The 22,084-nt window shown below is 37.8% G+C and overlaps 1 protein-coding gene across 1 annotated transcript in view; it reads right to left on the reverse strand.

The window, feature by feature from the left end:
* The window catches only part of MYO16 (myosin XVI), a 424,969-nt gene that overhangs the window by 329,113 nt on the left and 73,772 nt on the right, over positions 1-22,084 (reverse strand). The window contains exon 4 of the mRNA XM_082675412.1: positions 20,669-20,812. Within this exon, the coding sequence (XP_082531538.1) occupies positions 20,669-20,812 (144 nt within the window). The remainder of the gene's footprint in view (positions 1-20,668; positions 20,813-22,084) is intronic.

A 22,084-nucleotide genomic window follows, 5' to 3' on the forward strand; every position in this document is an offset into this window, starting at 1 on the left:
AAAAGACAAGCAAACCCAAAGAGTCCCCCAAAATTGAAACCTAAAATCATGAAGAAAAAGGTTGGTAGATAATCACCCAAAAGGACAAGCAGATGCTGTCAGAAATGACAAATGCTCACGTTTCTGTGTAGTACCTGCCCTCTCTACTCTGCTTCATTGTATACTCTTTATTATTCTTGAAATAGACAGTTGGCAAGAATGCTATTTTATTCTGAATATTCAAGCCACCAAAAGGAACTGGTGAAGAAACACTTAAACCTGGCTACCCCAAGCCTTTGAATCGCAATCTCTTTCCCCAAACCTCAGCTGAGACATCAGAGTTGAAATCCCTGCAGCAATCAGAGGGATGCTGTCAGGTACGGCGTGTACCAGCAGAAACCTGTAAGAGAGTGAACTAGCCCTGACAGCCACCAGTGAACAGGGCTGAGAAGGAAGGACTCATTGTCTGGGCACAGGCCTTCCTGTCCCTCCTGTTACCTGAATCAGACCAACCAGAGGACTGCTGAGCTGCTACCTGCCTGAGATCATGAAAACTTAGTGAACCGAAGCAGAAATTTCATGCATCTCTGGTCCCAAGCAGAGACTTTCCCACCGGTTTCCATTGTTTAAGCAGCGACAGAAAACTAGGAGCACGTCATTTTCCTTTGGATTCTAGATTTTGGGGCAGATAACATAGGAGGTGATACCGCTGGGGAATCCATTTGTTCATTAAGGAACTATGCATTCAGCGCTAATTATGATGAAAGTGTGCTTTGAGATTTTAATGACTGCAACTTTTTATGGTAATAAAAAATTAAAAACCTGTGTTACAAGCATTTAAAATTTTACAACAGCTGAAATTATACTGGAACACATTTTACAGCCCCCTCTGCAAACATCCTGAGGTCAGTAATTATTACTTTGGGAGCACATAAATATTTATGTGTAGCATGGCTGCCATGCTAAGTAACAAACCACGCCAAGAAAAGAAAACCTGTAAGAAAGAAAAGGTAATTGTAGAATTCCAAGGGACTGGGGTGTGAATGGCATTTACAACGCTAAAGAAACCTCTAATACTAACCTGACAGAAGTTTGCTGTGATGAAAAGGGGAAGACGGGCACATGGGCAGAATGGGTGTATCCAGCGGGGGCTGGGAGTGTCACACAATAGCTGAATCCCTGTCTTCTAGACTGAATATGAAAAATCAAGGTGTAGCAATATTAACATAGTTATTTAACACGAAATACATATAAAAGTCAGAGGAACCATCTAAAAGAGTTGAAGGTGGTTGTATTTGGGAAGAAAAATTCGAAGGGTAGAGCTGAAGGGAACGGCTGAGTTTTACAGAGCTTCCAACAAGCCTTGTAAAACTATCTGGCTTTTAAAAACATGGGTACGCATGACAGGTAAAAATCTAAAGTGAAAAAAAAATTGAATGGCCTGCATAAAAATATGTGATGAGCGCTCCCCTGGTGGCACAATGGTTGAGAGTCCGCCTGCCGATGCAGGGGACACGGGTTCGTGCCCTGGTCCGGGAAGATCCCACACACACACGTGTAGGGAAGAGGGAGAGGGGAGAGAGACTGATTTAAAAATACATCAAAATATATTCTATGTGATGGAATTGTCAGTGATACTAAATCTCTATACATCTGTGGGTGTCCTTCAATTTTCTACAATAAACGTGTGATATTTATGTTGAGAAAACTGTGTTTCAAACTAAACAATGAACAAAACTATGAAACAAGATGAAAACACATGAGCATTCTCTTGGGGCCCTGGCAAGTTTCAAATCTACTAAATTCCAAGGTGAGGAGTAAAACTTGAGACAAATTAACAATTATCCAGTGACCTGGCGCACGTAACATTTGAATCAATTCATGGCCTGAATATAAAGGTCAGCCATCCAATTAAAAGATACAATTTCGTAAGCAAGCCTGTTGAATCTGCATTTCTGAGAAAGAAGCTAAGAAAAGAAATCACGGGTTCTAGGGTTAGTAAAGAGCCCGGTATGGTTCGGGTAAGTTCTCAAGGCCCATGCAAATATCACGTTTCCTACTAGGCCTCTCATTTCTTCCTATAGGAGGTTTTTTGGGGACCACACAAAACTTAGTAAATACTTATTGACTAAGACCTTATATGAAAGAGCCAGGACCCTCCCACCTCATTCATCCTTTACAGAATCATTCTCCAATACCAGTCTGATGTTTACTCTGCTTTTTAAAAAGTCTGTTTCACTAATCTGAACACTTCATACCTGCTCTGAGAACATATAGCTTTTTTCGGGTCTGTTTACCAATAAGCTGAAAATACAGGCCTTTCATACTTTCTGTCCCTTAATTTTGTGCTGCTGGCCTTCGTGCGTGGTGTTTATCTCCAGTGCCTTATGATGTCAGCACCTCTCTTTTTCTTTCTTTAGTCTAGAATATTCTATTACAGTTTTCATGTTCCACACTGTAATATTTAGGTATGTACACAAGGGAAACCACGTAAGGTTTAATATGTTTTTACATTTGATCTAGGGATGCAGTTTGCAAATTTCTTAGGTTTGCTTCTCCATGTTTGAATGACTAGCTTCCCCTGTAATTAGTACAGTCCCCCCAACGCCATAGGGAAGCTCTCAAGGCATTTTTCCCCTTGACTTTCACGACAGTGCAAGCTTCTGGTTTGCCTTCTAAATCTGGCTTCCCTTTCTCAGTCTTCCTTGCAGCCTCCTGTTTCTCTCGGAATCTTTTAATTAGCTTTCTTTGGACCCTTTTTCAAATGTTCTTTTTTTCGGACTTCACATTTTCATGGGTTGATCTGATTTACTCAAGGGCTTCTGTTACCCTGTGCATGCAGATAAGACTTTTCTCTCTCTCCTGAGTTCCAGAACCAACTGCCTCCTAGATTCCTCCAGGTGGATGCTTTCCGTGGGTCCTGAGCTTCATATATTCAAAAAGGCATGCATGGTCCTTATGTAGAAAGATTTTTCCGCTGGTGTTTGCTTTCTTTGTAATTGCACCCTCCCTCCCAATTTCCCCAAATCAGAAAGCTTGGGTTCATTCTAAAATTCCCTCCCCTTCTTTAATGCCTACCTTTGAAAAATCAACATTACTATTGATTTCAATTCAAAATATATCACCACTATTTCCTTTGTCCTCATGGCTCCCACCCTCAACCCGCAATCCCTGACCTGGGATTTACGAAATGTTCTCCCAAAGGCAGTGCCTCCAATTAGATGCCCCTTCTGTCTACCCCACTGCTGCCCAGGCCTTAGACCAGATCAGACACTCCATACTTGAGTTTCCAGAGTGCCCTTTACTAGCTCCTCACAGGACTCACTGAAAGCTAAGATTTGATGCATGACATGCATAAAAATATTTATGTAAACGTATTAATAATTATACACTAAGTAATGAATTCGTGTTTAATCTCATTTTGTACTTTCCCTACTATTCTCAGGAGCAAGCCCAGCACCTGGCCCATAGCAGACCCTCAAATAAAGAAGATGTTAAAGGAAGGAAGGAAGGAAGGAATTGATTCTCATAGTAAGTCAACCAGAGATCATTTGAAAACAGTGTTTCCATTATTATCCTGAGTTTGAGAGGAAAATGTGTGCCTTACAACTTATTGAGGACCGATCTCTTTTTCTAAAGCAGTCATTGGAATTTATATTAATTCAGAGAACAGGATCTATGAAAAGCAGGTAAATTTGACCGTCACGGGAAAACATTAAATCCCTCAGGATTCAAAGACCACTGCAGAGCAGATCTAGCGATGGTGTTCTGCCAGGTGAAGAGATGGGTTCCTCTCCAAACCCGGCCCCTGACCACTGCCATACCAGGGACAGTTCAAGTAGCTCTTTATATGAGATCATGGGACAAGATCCCTGCCAAACTCTAAAAGCCCATAATTCTATGTTTTTGAGGTCTCCTTTTGCATTTTAGTGTCTGCAGTTCTCAGATGAGGATGTAGAAGTGAGATAAAAAGTATAAGGCAAAGAAGCTAACTTCAAGGTGTTTACAGGTGACCTGAAGAGTAAGTATTCACCACATCATCCCCATCAGCGCCAACCAGCACAAAGAAGACGGTAGATCCAGAGAGACGGTAGAGACAAGGACAGACACGGAAACAGACAAAGCCCTGTGAACCCCAGCCCCGAAACTTTACTGGCTCTGTAAACTCAAGGAATAATATCATTATGATCAGGTGTCATCCTCACTTTGGGATGAGACGCAAGTGGATGCCTCTTAAAATGTTTTGTTGAGATTTTCTCATTATTGGTGACTCTCCAATTAATTATCCCTAACCTCAGATTGAAACTCTCAAACATTCTATCCTTATATATTCTCACTACATGTTCATCTCTGGTAACAGAGAAGGTGACATTGGATTGTGGTAGAGTGGACTCCCCACAAAGCAGGGGCTCTTTCGCCTGTCCCCAGCTTCACTGATAAGTTTCAGCAGCTTTTATCTACATTTTACGGCTCACTACACTTGTAAGAATGTTTTTCTGGGGTGTCCACAGCCAAATGTGTTTGGGGAGCCTTGCACACTCTACTTGGAACTTCAAAACCCATCACAGCACTGGGAAGCCTCTGTATGTTGGGAAGGGTCCTGCTGAGATGGGGACTAACCTGTCCTAATATTTTGGGCACCGCTGAGCCAGACAATGAAATACCAGGCCCAATCCGGAAAGATCTCATTGGGATGCACCTGGACTGAAGATGCATGAAACCCTTTTCTGTGATACCCCCTTTCATTTACCGTTTTACGTATTTAAGAATGGGAGCAGGAGATGACTGTGTCGCCATTGAACGGGGGCAGCAGGACAGGTGAGTATCAGAATTAAGGAAGCAATCCTAGAACTGATAGTTGCTGATTCTGAAAACCAGCTGTAGGGAGGGAAAAGAGCACGTTAGGTTGGACGTATTTCTAGCAGCCCCACAAGAGGAGAACTATATGTTGGACAACCTCACAGCTGTTACAGCCGTTTTTTCCCAGCAAAGTCATCTGATTGCTGCTACCGACCTTATGGTCATATAAATACGACTATCAATGTCTTTCTTGCCTCTGTTATATTTAGAAATTTAACTTACAGATTTATTCCACTTCCACTTCTCCTTGGCTGACAGAAAATCCCTAATGGTAACTGGGTTTTCTCCGGCACCATCTTGCCTTGGCTTTTTTAAAAATTTACTTTCTCAGGCCAAAAAGAACCATCATCTTACCTTTTACTAGATATATTGTTTATTCATGTATACATTTCCACCTGACTTACAGTCTTTAAAGTTTTAACCCGAAGTGTTTACTAAAAGTCTTCTATTATTACTGGAAGAGGAATAAGCACTTTGGTCTATCAAATTGTTCCCAAACTAAGTTTCCTTGTGTATTCTAATTCCTAAGGCAGTCAAACTGAATTAAATTCAAATACATTTCGTAGTCGTATGACACTTTTCCACATCATTTCTTTCATATAACCTTCTTCATTTTCTCAGTTTCCAGGTAATATATATATAGATTGCTGCATTTCTCCTGGGTCTTAACTTGCCAGTGATTTGACAAAGAGTACATAGCAACATGTGCCTACCAAACAAATATCAAAAGTACAGAATAGTAATAAAAACAAGGGCATAACGTGTGCATTTTATGAAACAGTAATTCCTGCCTCATCTACATAAATGCAATTAACTGTTCACACTTTAACACAGAATTCTGAAATTCCGTTAAAATATCTGCAAGTTATACAGTTCTCAAAGTAAAAATCTTCAGAAGGCTTAGATGTTACTATTTTTTTCCCACAGACTATAATCATTAAGAGAATATAGCCTACAAAATCTGTCAAAGAGTGATTTTCATTTGGCAAGTCCCGGCTGGAGATTTCTAAATTAACTTATTTTAAAAATATGGATCTCATAATATCGTCCTTGAAAATGATAAAATATCTGAAGTATAAATGACCTAACATCCTATTAATATTAAAATACCCAAATCTTGCTGTGGTAATAGATAAAATATTGAAAAAGAAATAAGGGTGTCGAGAATCACAAATGGAGACAAAGATATTACACTAAAGCATCACTCAGTAATATACACTGTTCTTGGTCTGATATTTCCGAGTTGCCCCCAAATAAGTGAGCAGTTTACACTACAGCGGCATAATAAAGTACTTTCCAAATGTGGTTTAAGGATTCAGTGTTTCTTTAAATTTAAATGTGAACAAGTTTCTGATTTTGTGCAGCTTTATCTAGTAACAGAGATCACACTCGGCTCCCTGGGACAAGTGCTGAACTGAATAAAGAAGAGCAGTCGCCCACGTCCGACAGCGAGTGAGATGGCGGGGACCTGCTCCCCTAATGGAATCACAGGATGAAGGAATGAGCTCTGATGATGGAAATGCAAAGACCACTGTTTCTGCATTTGCTCGCACACAGGGGAATGAGTTGATCCCCTCCTCTTCTCCTTAGCGGAACGGACTAGGAAAACCAAACAGCCTCAGAGCTAAGCGGTCCTGATAACAGGGGTCTCCCACAGAAGTGGTTCACTACAAGTCATCGGTGGGAAAATATAAACTTACAAACAAGCTCTACCTGGAGGACACACAGCTAGGACAAATGTGCATGGGACACCGGTCGGCAACCTCCAGGGAATGAAAATTGAGAAAAATACAATTTGAATGCAAGGTCAAGCCATCGAAGCTTGGCTATTTTAGCAGGACTCAGGGATGTGGCATTTCCCTTGTGTTAAACACCTGTGTGTGCTCTGAGGGTGCAGTGCCTATGAAAGTAGCACTAAGTTGAATACTGAAATAATCACACTTTAATTTTATCATGAAATCAACCCCAAGTGTGACGTTACCATCTTAGATGACAGATATGTCTGACCTATTTACACCTTCCAACCATCAGTAATGTGTTGGAGACTCCTATTATAAATTATTTTCCTGCATTAGGAATGGGATATTCTGTAAACAAAGACTGACATTTCAAAGCACTGCTCTCATGCTGAATGTATCACAGATATAATGTGGTTGCAAGTGAGTAGGCACTTAATTGATACTGGTTTAATGTTACACATTTCTCTCAGAACTGTCTTGGCACTAATCACATTAAAATCCTTTTTATTTAATGGGCCACGTTAAAATACACAATTTTTTCCCAATAGGTAGAACTCACTTTTTAAATTACAAGTTTCTAGGAACCTTTGAAGTTAATATTAGAAGTTAATTTTATTCTTATATGTATAGTAATCACTGTTTCAGAAATTTCCAAGAATCTCTAAGGCACCTGTTAGGGCATCCTATTTTAATATTCTCATTGTAATTTAAAGCATAAATAAGCAAAGGGCTATGTAAATTTTAGTATACCCTTGCAAGTTGTCATATTACACCATCACATATATTTATTGGGTTGCAAAATAATACAAATATGATGATATTGGTTTTATAAAAATACCTACAGTATATCTATATACAGTTATAAGTACAAATACCCATATATATATGTGATCATATGAATATATTATTTTCTCTAAAACAGGATCATATTATCTGTCTGTTTTATGACCATCTGCCAGATGTGTTCCATTGCTCATGGCCATCATCACTCCAGCTGAAATTTCCACCTCCTCTGACCTAAGCTACAATAACAACCTCACATCGCTAACAGGATCCACTAGGGCCCTCCAATTCTTTCTCTCCTGCCCATAAAGGGAGATCATTTCCACATGACAATCTGGCCACGTGCCACGGATTCTCACTTAAAACTCATCAACACATACACACCTAGGACATCATCAAAATGTTACCACCGATTTTTCTCTGACCAGTGGGCTAATGAGTGACTTCTTTTTTTTCTGTATTTTCCAATGCTTGTAAAACAAACATTATTTATGTAATCAGAAAAAGAAAACACCTTACTAAAAAGACATTCAGAAGTCAAATTAAATGCTTTATAATATTAATGTAAATTATTAGATTTTTTAAATTATCTTAATTAAAATATAGACTAAAAATATTATTTATCATGAAAAACACTTGAAAAGAGGGAGTACAGTTTACCAAAAAATGGGAGCATAAATAATCAAACAGGGTAAACCTACGAAACTTTTCCCTAGACCTTGAGCACAGATAGTGGTCTGTACTTCCCAAACTTAATAAACCCATGTTGCTATTAGATGTACAAAATGTATGTATTTTTCTGTTCTTCAAATAATTTTATGTAAAAATTATAGAAATGCCATGAAGCACACATTTTTCAGTTTACGCTTTTGTATTTAAAGAGTAAGTATTTCTTCTATCGGACATTAGTCAGAAAAGAAAAATCTTCATCATCAACAGTGGAAGTTTCTGAAAAGGCTGACTAGTGACAACAGTATGTTATGAAAAGTCAAGTTAACATGTATGATATGTGCAAATGCAGGTCTTTCATATTCTTGTAGAAACAATTCCTACTGTGTAAAAGATGCAATCAGAGAACCCTGGGAGCAGCAAAAATCATGCTCGAAACCAGACAAACTTCATTTCCAGGGACTGTGAATCTAGTGTTAAGTTTTGTGCCATAATCACAGCTGTGGTTGATTACATTCCTGCACGTTTCATCTGTCTTAACAGAACGGACCATTTTACATTTTGATCCAGTATTGATACTGAACACCCTGAGGTGTCATTAAGCATGGGCTACTTCACTCAGTAACTTAAGGAAATACATGTCGACAATCATGAGAAAAGTGGCAAAAATAAAGTTAAAAGAGAGAATTGAGCAATACTGAATTGAAAAATCCAGGCGTTCTTCAAAAATAACTTGTCAGTAATTTACGTGACAGTCCACTGCCACTGCAGGAGGAACTGTGGTCAGAACCATGAAAAAATTTCCCACGTTTTTGGAGTTTATTTGTAATGAAGGAATTACCGAAGTCACATAACTAGTGAGAGAACTAGTCAGGGCTTATACTTGAGGTCCTGACGCTCAAATCGTTGCCATGATGCTTTACGCCTACGTTAAGACCAAGGAACCATTCCTTCTAATTCTTTCTTCCACTTTAAGCCTTTAAAATTCTTGGTATATTTATACCTATGTTTGTGACCACCATGGTCAAAGCCTTTACTAGCAGTTTTGTCCACACTCAAAAAGAGTGTTCAGTGTGTCAGTGCCGCTTTCCATCAGACATAAAAACTTTTTTACATAAAAAGTTGAGTGATGCCCAGAGCTATTTACATCAATAACCTATCAGGAATTTATTCTTTCTGATTGACTAGGTCCAGCTTGTAAATACTTGTTTCCTTCCCTAAGGAAGTTCTTAGATGTTTTCCTTACTTCTTCTTTATGCTACACCAGGGAAGGATGTGACAGCACAGTTCTAACAGGACACATTGACGTTCACAAGAAATCCTTGTTGATATTTTCACTTAAGATTATTTATAATATAAATACAATTACTGTCCAAGAAGATGACGTGATGCCTGTAACACCAATACACAGACTTCATCAACTACATAAGCTCTGCAGCTCTCAAAATACAGTTTCTCTTTTTTGAATATATTTTGTAGCAACCACTCAGGTGGCTAAATTTAAAAGGAGGTGACTCTTATTACCCTTGTGCAAGTTGATGGAGATCCTGATTCTCTCCCAGTGAATTATCACTTTATAGGTTTGTTCTGATGGCCCAAAGAGGACTCATTTTCAGAAATGTAATTTCAGAGCGTAGGCAGGCTACAGTGGCAGACTGATCGTTTCTATATTGTCTTAGAATTTAAGAAGCTAATGAATTTCCAGGATCCTGCTTTTTATTGAGATCTACTTCAAAATCCATTTTGCTTCCTTGACTATATATATGAGTTAAAGATATTACAAAGAGTAGATCTCTTGTAGAAGCCTCCTAATGGTTTTGGTTAAGGGATGATTCAATAAAGACATTCTGGAAAAGAAATAACTCCAAAGAGAAAGACTATTTAACTAATACAAAACATATAACCTTCCAAAAAAGCAGGATTACGTATCATTGCTGCTAAGCCTCTTTTATTGTTTGTTTTATTTGACAGTATTGGTGTACTGTCCCATTTCTTACACCCCTTATATCAACCTTTTCGATGTATTTAACTGTCTGATGTAATTTAGTGTTTTAATGAATTTAATGACTGATATATTTATTTTAGAACCCAAAATTGAACACTGCTTTACAAAATTATTTTCCTCTACAAATTCAATTTTTTTTCCAAATAAAATGGAAATCTCAACCTCAGATCAAGCTTTAACAGCATACGCTCTCTTAAATGTCACTGAGCAGTGGGCTAATGAAATCTCTTTTACAGTTTCTGCTGGTTCAGAATGGCTGTAACATTTGCACTTATAAAGTTCCCACAGGAATTTTAATATTCCTGTCTTTATCACTACTTCATGAAATTAAGTCTACCCTTTGTAAGAGTTTGTCCACCCTACTGACAAATAGATATCATCCTATGTGATAAATAGTTTTGTGGGGACCTTTTATAGGAAAACTTGGTGTGGAATTTTTTTCAGGAAAAGAAAAAACATTATGCCTCCTGCGACTTCTGATCCAGCCCCAAATCTTAGCTCTGACTGGCTGGATTCACCTGTCTCCCGGGTTTTGAGGTTAATAGGATTTTCCCTGAAACTTCAGCTCTCTGATGGGTCCAAGAAAAGTTACTGATTTTCAATTGGTTCAACTTTTTCCTTATTGCAAGGACAGCAGTCTGAGCATGTCTGAGCTGAAACCAGAAATCCTCCACATGCGTTTTTCGAATGACACTTTATTGCTTGTTTTCTGAAATCTACTTTTATGGTGTTAATCACTGTGAATAAGGAGTAAGAATTTTCACCATAGATAGGATGAATTTTTACCGTCGATTTTAGTGATGGGAAAGTTTAGGTAGCAATAGGTTTAAAAAAACACTACTTAAGAACAACAACAACAAAAAAAGGTGGACTGATAGAAACAGAAAGTAGAATGGTGGCTACCAGGGGCTGGAGGGCGGGGAAGATGGGAGATGCTGCTGAAAGGGTACCAACTTTGACTTATAAGATGGGTAAGTTCCAGCGATCTAATGTACAGCATGGTGACTACCGTTCATAATATTGTATTATACACCTGAATTTTGCTTAAAAAGTAGATCTTAAGCATTCTCACTACAAAAAAAAAATTAATATTAACTCTGTGAGGTGTTGGAGGTGTTAATTTACCTGATTGTTGTAATCATTTAACAAAATATACCAAATCATCACGTTGTAAAATATATACAGTTTTATCAATTACACCTCAATAAAGCTGGAAAAAAGAAAAAAAAAAAACCCTCTTAATGTTCAATGGTCACTTACAGGGCTTAGGAGCCAGAGTAGCTTCCTTCAAATTCTTACTCCGATTAGCCCCAAAAATATAACCTTGGGTAAAAAATTGGACGTTTGCCCCATTTCCTTTCTTGACAAACTTGGCTTTAGACCTAGTGAGATACATTAAGTAGGATAAACCATGAAATGTGTCCACTGACCTCATCACAAAAATGTCAAAGTATTCTCGGCAAAGGGCCATTTTGAGGGGTCTGAGTGAAGAGAGACCAGATTGTCTGGATGGGGCGACAGGGGCCATAAATTGGGGTCAGAAAAAGCATATTGTCCTTCAGAGAAGTTTGGCTACGAACATGAGAGGACAACAGGGTGACAATCCGAGGACAGAAGTTTGATCAGGCTTTTTTCTTCTTCTTTTTTAACTAATAGAAATCACTAGAACATAACCATGAATTAATTTAAAGGAAAAGGATACAGGAATGACTACGAAAATGAAAACTCAATAAATGATGAAGGAGAAATCTTTGGAGAAGGGGCCAGTAGCAGAATCTAAAGAGGATGTAGAAGGAGTTAGCTTAAAAAGGAGAACAAACACCTCTTTAAGGATGGAAGAAAGCCAGTGAATATATATAGGGAAGAAATCAAGAGTTTTTAGTAGGAAGTTGAAGGCATTCAAGCCCGAAGACCTCAATTTTCTCAGAGAGGTTGAAGGCAAGACCAACATCTGAAAAAAAGATTAAATACAGCGTGCATGTCCTCATTTACATAAAAAGTTGAGTGATGCCCAGGTGTTCTGCCACAGTTCCTATTGGAAAATCAGACTTACCATGAACTATTCAGTTTTAGCTTATTTTCTGGGGAGGAGTACAACGTTCTGAAACAGCAGAGTACCCTGTGTTCTAATATTTAACAAATCAAAGTGATGGAAAGGGTAATTTAGAACTAAACAATATAAAAAATTTTATACTAGGATTTAACCCGGAAACAGTCTAAGCAATGAATGAGTGAAGTTTTGGAACAATTTAATTTTGATCTATCAACTTGGCCACCTGACACAACGTGAGCAATATGTGTTTTTGAAACATCATTTGCTATTTCATTTAGGGCAGAATTGCTAGGTTCCAGCAGTCAGTCGCCTGCAGCACCCATTATAATGATCTAGTCCCACTCTGCCCATTAAACACAGAGCATGACACACTCCAGCCAACAGGCAGAGAAATTACTAACATCAGATGTTCAAACACAAAAGGCCAAGGATGAAGAAAACATTCACTGCAATTTCAAGTAATCATTCCACTGGTACTGAAGTGAAACGATGATAGTATTAAAATTACTGAGCCTCACTTAGTAAATGACTATTGATTTGCTAATATCTCCTCCTACACGTTCTGATTTCAGGGAGTGAAAATATCTTAAAAGATCTCCTGGTAATACGTAATACCAATAATTCAGCAATTCACCATTCCCTGTCACCCCTTAAGAAAAATAAAACAATTAAATAACATTTTGTCCTTCAGTTATTTATTAGTCATTTTTTGACATGTATTATAGATACCCTTTATAGTAAGGTTTATTAAATGGTTCTAAGACATGTGAAGTATCAAAGCATTTCCTCCCAAAATTTTCAATAAAAAAGAGGAAAACCTGAGGTGGTTAGTCAGGAACATAGGTAATCATTTTACCCCAAAAGAAGCATCATTCAGTGTTCTAGTCAAATAAATTATTTTCCTTCTAAAACAATTAACACCAATATAAAAATTAATTTGTTTCTTGTGGTCCAAAATGCAATGGGCTGTTAAAACAGGCAGATTTGTCACAGCTTTAGAACTGCTAACAGGACAGAGAAGCTTAGCAACTGTGGCCACAACGGAAAATGAAATGTGAAAATTCAGATCTAGCATGCCACGGATAAATGTAACCCTGTAATCCAAAGTCATATCAGTAAATAAGTGAAAATTGAGCAATGCTATTAAGAAACCATCCTCTGTGAAATCACATGGTACAAACTAGCAAAGAAAAGTCTATTGTTCCTCTCTCCACGGGCAAGTGATTGAGCAGATTCTGATATTTACAAGTATTGATTCAAGGCATAGATGCACTGATACAACATGCCAGAAATATATATGTATATATACACACACACATATGTATATATTTCATATATTACGACCATGTTGAAATAAATAGGAAGTCAAAATTTTAAAAAGACTGGTTTGAGTTAACCACTTTTCAGCCTTTGTGATTTCCTCTTGGATAACAGAAAAGTTTCTTAAAATCTGAGAAATAGCAAATTACTATAGAATTATTAAAAAAATACTCTAACAAATTTTGAGTTATAGAGCATTGGTGTTCAAATATGGCACTGGTTAGAAAATATTTTAAACACTGGATAATGTAGAATGAAAAATTTAAAAACTTACATATGTGAGATACTCAAATATTCAATAAAATAAGGTAAGTGAAAATTCTGTGGTCAAATTTTGTTTAATAGAATGTATATTATATAGAATTATATGAATATGTAATTCTACATTAAATATAAAAATATTAATGCAGTAAAATACTTTACTGGGAATGAAAACATTTAGATTTGAGATTTTATTCTACTACATAACCTCTCTGATATTAGATTTCTTTATGTAAAAATAGGGATAATATATTAAGTGCATTGCTTTTGTCATAGATGTGCTCCACATACTCAGTGAGCTATCTATGAAACTTCTAGGAAACTGCAAAACCCTGTTCAACTATGTGATGGAAATTGTGAAAATAATAATGGTACTAAAAAGTCTAAATTTTGAAAATATACTGTAGAAATCCATCATTTTTTGAGCCACCCCAATTCCTAAAATACACTGGGTTTCTTTTTCACAATTAAAATCCTAAAATCGGTCAATTGTTTTACTTAGTAATAAATTCAGTCAATCCTCATTGCTCATGGATTTTATATTTGTGAACTTGCCTACTTGCTAGAATTAATTTGTAATCCCAAATCAACACTGATGGTACTTTGCTGGTCATCCGTGCATATGCCCAGAGTGGTGGAAAATTCTAGCCACCCAAGGTGCCCATTCAAAGCTCAGGTCCCATGAGGCCTTGCTCTGCCTTCTTGTTTCAGCTCTCATAGTGTAAAAAAATGGTCTTACTGCAGTCTACTCAGTGCCATTTTTCATGTGTTTGAGCTTTTTCTTGGTGATTTCACTGTTTCAAGTGGCCCCCAACCGTACTGCAGAAGTGCTGTCTAGTGTTTCCATGGGCAAGGAGGCTGTGATGAGCCTTAATAGAAAATATGTGCGTTGCATAAGCTTTTTTCAGGCCCGAGTTATAGTGTCACTGCCGTGAGTTCAAGGTTTATGAGTCGACAACATATTTTAAATTAGGTGTCTTTAAACAGAAACACACAAAAAATAAAGTTTGTGCTAAAAACACAGTTGTAAAAAAATAAAGCTGTACAGATCTGTTGATGAACATGTTGTGAGCAGAGGCACGCAGGAACCTAACACTGTAAGTCCCCTAGGAGCCTGGTCTTGTATTCACTAAGTCAGTGTCTGTGATGACTTTATAGAACAGAACCCCCACGAATAATGTATTACAATGTATCATAATACTTCTTAACTTTCCTCCCATAGTCTAAGTACTCAAGTTAGAAAACTGTGTTTTAATGGGAAATGTATAATATTGCAATAGAAATAATGATCTTATTTGTCCACTTTGGGGACTTGTTGCTCCATGTGAATTCTATCATAAGCAATACGGCAGCACATCAGAGCGGTCAGGGTTCAGGTTCTGAAGCTGGCCTTCATGGGATCAAATTTCGCCTCTACCACTATCAACTGGCTTTCAGCATGTAGATTAGCCTCACTAAGTTGCCTCACCTATAAAAAGTAAAAGTGGAAAAAGCTAGCACATACATACAGGATTCTGTGAGGACTAAGTGAATTAATAATTATAAAGCACGTAGAAAAACACTCATCATATAGGGAGGGCTGTATAAAAGTTAATTATTAATATCTGCTAGAGTTTTGTAGATCTGGCAAAAGTACTGACAACATTCACAGTAGCTATGTCTACTCCAAAACATGAAACCATTTGTGATTCAATTAAAATAGCAACGATCTAATGCCGTTTAGCATATGATGGTGACGCACACATACATCTCCACTTAACAAAAACTCACAATAAACAATTACCTTGCAAATCAATGAAAATTTCTACAGATAATGCTTTCCTGAAGAACTTGAAAAAATGTGATTCAAATACATTTTTCATTCCTTTTTAAACATAACCCCATACCCCTCACGCTATTCTAAACACCTTCTCCATTTCAGCAAACACAGATTCCAACCCTGCAGTTCTCAGGCCAACAAAGTGGAGGCCCCCCGACTCCTGCTCTTTTCTCAAGCCCCAAATCCAATCGCACACCAAATACTGACAACTCGACCTTCCAGATACTCCCACTGTCGGCCACTTCTCACCACCTGCACCATGTCTGGCCCGGACAGTGGGACAGCGTCCCCTAAGAGTTCCCCCCGCCCCTTTGTGTATTTTCAACAGAGCAGCCAGAGTGGATCTTTTTAAATGGATGTCATATCACGTCACCTCTCCACTGAAAACCCTCCACAGGCCCCCTCATCACCTGGGGTAAAAGTAAATTCTAACGTCCAAGCAAGGGGCTTGATGAGCTCCTGTCGCCTCTCTGACTTCTCGTTCTGCCCTGCCCGCGTCCACTCCATGAGAGAACTGCCTGGGTCTCCTTTGCTCTTCTTCTAACACGAGCCACTGCCCCACAGCTTGCCCTCACCCGTTGCCTCTGCCCAGCCCACGATGCACCCACAGTCCACAAGGCTCACAGCTCAAATGTCACCCCTCCATCAGGACATCCATTAAGACTCTCTACCCCTCTCTCCTTGCCCCTCCAACATTTCGCTTTAGTTGACATGTTGTACACTTCATCCACTTAGGTGTTTTTTCCTGTTTCTCCCCAGTAGAATGTAAGCTCCAAAGAGGCAGGGATTTGTGCTTCTTTTATTCACTGGTGACCCCCTCAGTGCAGAACAGAAGGCACTCAAATATGTAACTGCACAGTGTCCCTTACTCATCAGTTTGGAAAATGGAAAGAAGACTGGACATGCAGCACTGAACAACGTACGATGACATTTAGTTCTGGAAGTAAAATAAATCTTTCTTTTGAGGTTGTTAGCGGGAACATATTTCTATAGTAATTACGATTTTTATGATGATGTATTTCACCCACATTTACTTGAAAGCAAATTATTTCTATGGACGGATGGTGGGCTAGTTATGACATGGTGGTAATGAGGCTACTCAGATTTGCTGAATCCATTAGTCAAGTTACTCAGTGGTTACACGTACATTACTTGCTTTGGTTTGTTTTTGTCATTGTTCTATAATGTAAAATGTCTTATTATTCACTGTGTAGCACCCAGAACATAGTAGTCACTCAATAAATATTTGCTGAATGAATGAACAAACAATAACTTCCTTGACGGCAGGAATTATGTTAAAGATAGTTGGTGATCAATAAATATTAGTTAATGATTAAAGACAGTCATCAGTAAATGAATAACAGCAACGGGCAGATATATAACTTTGCATATGAGGCTGGGTTATTCTATGGTGTGAGAAATAGGGCATTGCAGACCATGAAAATGTTAATAACCCTCTTCCCAATTATAGATTTAATTCTATGTTTACACATGAAGTAAATCCAGTTTCTAGCTCTCAATTCCGCCTGGTAAAGAAAAGCAATATCATCTGACCTTGAGATCATGTGTGCTGAAGCAAGCACTTCTAAATACAAGTGTAGAATGAGTAGGATGAAGAATTCTAGAATATGGAGGAAGATGAATGTGGCTATAAGACAGGGTTTTTTTAGATATAACATGAGTTAATAATGTCAATATTAAATTCAGGCTGACTTCCAAAAATTGGCCTGCCATTCTTTCAGCCATTTGTGTATGTATTCAGCAAGTATTGATATATATACATTGAGTCGCTATAAAGTGCTGGCACTGTTTTAACAAACAGCCGTGTATGCACCAGCTAGTTACTTCTGTGACTTGCTGGAAGCTAATAATTTAGGTAATGCCTAACTTAGAGCTCCCTAATGAACACCACTGATATAAGCTCGATAAATAATTAATGAATATAAATCAAATTGTTCTAGGCAGAAGAGATATTTATTATAAAGGCAACTGGCCATTAATAAAATTGAGTTATTGCCAGGGGAACAAGTAGGAGTTACAGAAACTGTGTCACACGAGAACAAAGGGAAAAGTAAATCGTATTTAAACAAGCACAACATACACGATAATGTGAAAGAAAAAGGAGCTCAGGCAATATGCTGACGATCCTAGCAGCAACTGGGGGGAAATGCCAAAGAATAGGGGAATACAATAAAAGTACAAAAAAAGGAGTGTAGAGAGCTCACCTCATCAAAATGGAGCTATCATTGAGTCTGACAATGACATGAGGGTGTCCCCGTTCAGGACAATGATTTAGTACTTCTTCAAACTGTTGTTATTTTTCTAAGCATCTGTTTTGGGAAATGGGACTGGTGCCAGTGCTTATTGATTTTCCTAGGAAGACACTGTTTAACCTCAACGGGAGCAAAGCACATGTATATCTCCTCAGTTATGCAAAGAGTCACAAGGAAGACCTAAGTAATTTGCCACTATATGGCTAACTTATTTCTATAATTATAGTGTAATTGACACCCCAGGTACCAGTCCTCACGGGCTGCCCTAATCCCAGCTCTGGTTATAAACATGCTTCATTCCTGCCGTCTGGGTGGTCCAAGTTATTTGCTACTTCTAGTCTATCAGTGGTATTTCTGATACCCATGCTACTCCCGGCAACAGTCCCTATATGCTGAAGGGGAGTCATCTGCAAGTAGTTATAGCTTCTGCACCTTGAAATCACAACCCTGCCATGTACTGAGCCTTTCTCTTGGCTGTCCCTGTGACATTAAATTGTAAGAATCCTATGAGATGCCTAGACCAGGACTCAGCGCAGACACTACAAAGAAGGTAGATCCTCTTACTCTGTTCCATCAGAAATAAGAAACAGATATTCTATAATGAAGGAAGGAAATCTTGGCTGGCAGTGAAATTAAGGGCTGACAAACTCTCTGAACTCAAGAAGGGGAAGTCTTCATCTAGCAGTGTACACTGAGGAAATGGAAGAAGGATTTTAAGAATTCAAGCTCAGTCGCATGAATATTGGTTCCTGAGAATTGCATGAATGAAATGAAAATAGAAAGCCTAATTTGGCAAAGGTTTGGTGTAACTAATCATAATTACTGAGAGAAACTAAATGGAGACGGGCCTTGAAAAAGTGACTCTCAACTAATATTCTGAATCTCTCGACTAATATTCAGAAAAAAAAATAAAAACATAGGAAAACCACAAAAGCTATGAATCTAACTCTTCTATCTCATTCTCATATAATTATAGCCCAGCTTCGCCCAAGTCATCCAGTGGTTGAACTACCCAAAAAAAAAGTTTCAAACAACTACTATAGACCAAGCCATTTCTTTAAAAATCTAGCCTGGTGTCCTATGAGTTCTGAGAATTCCAAAAAGTGCACAGTTGATGATTTCACAGTATCACTCAAAAGACCACAGGGTTCCCTTCTGAGATGTGTTTTAAATTTTCCTTTAATACTAAGCAAATACTAAGTAGATCTCACTGCCTTTGTGCTGACTTGTTAGTTTAATTCCTCTTAGGCTCAGGTTCTATAAAGTGAAGATTTGTTCTTATAAATGAGTTAAGTACTTTTTCATGTGTTTTCCTGTAGAGTACTAGTTCCCCCAAATGATTCTATTTCAAGCTAAATTGTCTTTATTTCCTTTACCTTTCCTTATTTATTTATTATAGCTGCCATCTTCCAGGAGTTGAAAGGAACACATTTCTAGTGATATAATACACTTCTACTATAAAAACAAAAAAAGTTTACAAATTCTTGAGGGACAAATTAGACTAAACTAGACCAAATTAAACGTCTTACAAGATTAAGGAAATCTCCATTCATGGTCTTCATCCTAAACGACTTCTGCTTAGGATTTTAAAAAGGGGGAAGAAAGCAGTGTAGTGGGATTGTGTTTTTTAAAAAAGGATATGTTCAAGTCCTAAGGCTACTATCTGTGAGTGATCTTCTATGGAAACAAGGTCTTTGCAGATCAAGGTAAGATAAGGTGGTATTGAGTTAAGGTGGACCCTAAACCCTACGACTGGTGCATTTATAAAGAAAAGAGAGGGGTATTTGGACACAGAGACACAGCGAAGAGGGTCACGTGATGACGGAGGCAAAGACTGGAGTGATGCATCTGTAACCAAGGACCACCAAGGACTGCAAGGGATCATAGGAGCTAGAAAGAAACAAGGAAGAATTCTTCCCTAGAGCTGACATGGGGCATACAGCTTTGCCGACACCTTGATTTCAGATTCCTGGCCTCCAAAATGTAAGAGAATAAAGTTCTCTTGTATTTAGCTATCAAGTATGTGGTAATTTGTTAAGACAGGCAGCATGACACTGGGGAGAAAGGACAGACTTTGGACAATGACCTTAAGTTCAGAGATATAGTTTGTTTTTTGACCTATGGCAAGTTGCTTAATATCTTTGAGCACCAATTTGCTTGTATGTGAAATTTTGAGGGCTCGTGTGAAAAGCCAGGCACATAATACAAAATCATTAAGGAATTATGCAATTTTTATTAATAAAGGGAAAAAAAGCAAATCATTCATTCTTACTCTTATGTTCTAGTATGCTTTCTAAAATATCCTGCATAATTTCTTAAAATCTTTGTTAGAGATAAACTAATCAGAAAGAATCTCAATTCTAAAATAATTATAGTACGTGCGAGGACCCATGTCAGGGTCTAAGCTGTAACTCAAGACAATGACGACAAATAACTCCAGTGATTTTTATACTTAGAGTTTTCACTTTCATGTAAACAAAAGTTGTAGACACTTCTTTGCTAGATTTAAACAAGAGAAGAAGATCCAATATAGGCCACATAGCCTTACAATCATATACCTAGTCTGGCTAAAAATTAGGAGAATGAATTGAAAGACAAAACAACAATTATCAAACCATTTTAGTTAGCACTGACTTGCGAGGTATCAAGACATATAATTTCCAAGAAAAAGGCAAGAGGAACAGAGCTTGGTGTGACATCTACACAATTTGTTTTATGAACTATGTGGTGACCCACAACCTTAGTCTCTAATTATCTTGTAATTCCAGGCAAATAAGTGATGACATATACACACATTTTTTTTCTCACCTGAAGTATTATATATTGTGAAGTATTATTGGTTAAATATGCAGACTTTTATATGCCATCAAATCTTCAAATGGTAATAAACTGAATTGCTTTACTTACTAATACAAGCAGTAGGACAACATCAGGGTTATCACATGCACAAGCAATGTGCATTGGTGTCCAAAAATCTTCGTCCTGGTGGTTGACATTGGCCCCTCTGTCAATCAGGATCTCTGCAATGAAGACATTATCATACCGGGCACACTGAAAAAAGAAAAAAAGAAATAAAAGAAAGTATACTATGATAACAAACTATGATAGGCTTATTTGGAATAAACCTAATCCAAATTTCCTTTCCATAGGTAGACAACTTCAATGCCAATTTTTGAACTTGGGAGGTGGAGCTAAACTGGGGAAGAATGTATTCATGTTCCCCAACTAACCTACAAGGAAAGAAGCACATATAAGACTGAAAGGAAAATTGAATCCATGGACAGGGGAAAGAAAAATAGACTAGATATTATAGAAGACAAGATTAGTCATTTGAAGGCAGTAATATAAATTATACAAAATGACACACAGAGAGAAAAATGACAAAATAAATGAACGGAGCCTCAGTGAGTTGTTGGAAAACTTCAAACTGATTGATAACCCCTGAGACTGACAGCACAGGAAATGGGTACTACAGAGATATATGTATGTTTTGTTATTATTTAATTACCTTTATAATTAGTCGTTAGAAAACAGCCCAATTTTAAAAAGTAGGCAGAAGATTTGAACTTTGTCAATATTTTATAATAACTATAAAGGGCGTATAACCTTTAAAAGCTATGAATCACTATACTGCACACCTATAACTTATATAATATTGTACATCAACTATACTTCAACTTAAAAAAAGATACATGAATTGTGGTTCACAATTATAACACAGTCATTGAAGAATCTCTATATCTTTCTTCATTCGCTGGTACCCTCAAGAATGTACAAAAAGGACAATGCAAAATCATGGTGCACATTCCATATGGAAGGAGATTTGAGGGGTGCCACTTTGGGGACACATGGAAGCACTTGGGGCAATGGCAAACACATGAACTTTGAAGGATTAGCTTCAGTTTTGAACTAAGATATCTGTGTATCTGATGTTCCATGTCATGTGTAGCAATAACAAATAGTCCCTACCATCAGGGCCTCATGATATGAACCACGACCCCATCCACACTCACTGCAGGTTTGGGTACAAAGACTGATAAGGTGAGGACCAGAGAATAAAAGCTAATACATCCATTTTAGAATTTGGGGCCTGGACCCAATTTCTTTTAAGAAATTCATATGCAAGTAATTCCTATTCTTCTCTCTTTTTCATTTTGAAAGCTCCCTGCATAATCAAACCAGATGTGACCTCATCCTTCTGTGCCTGTCAAGATGTCCTCAACCTGCACGTCAGAAATCCACAGTGATGATTCAAAGATACCTAAGGTTTAGCTTTCAGTCTTTTACCAAAACATAGTTAATTAGATACCGTGTTTAAAGTGA

The sequence above is a fragment of the Grampus griseus genome, assembly GCF_964374135.1.
Source record: "Grampus griseus genome assembly, chromosome: 18".
Taxonomy (NCBI): Eukaryota; Metazoa; Chordata; class Mammalia; order Artiodactyla; family Delphinidae; genus Grampus; species Grampus griseus.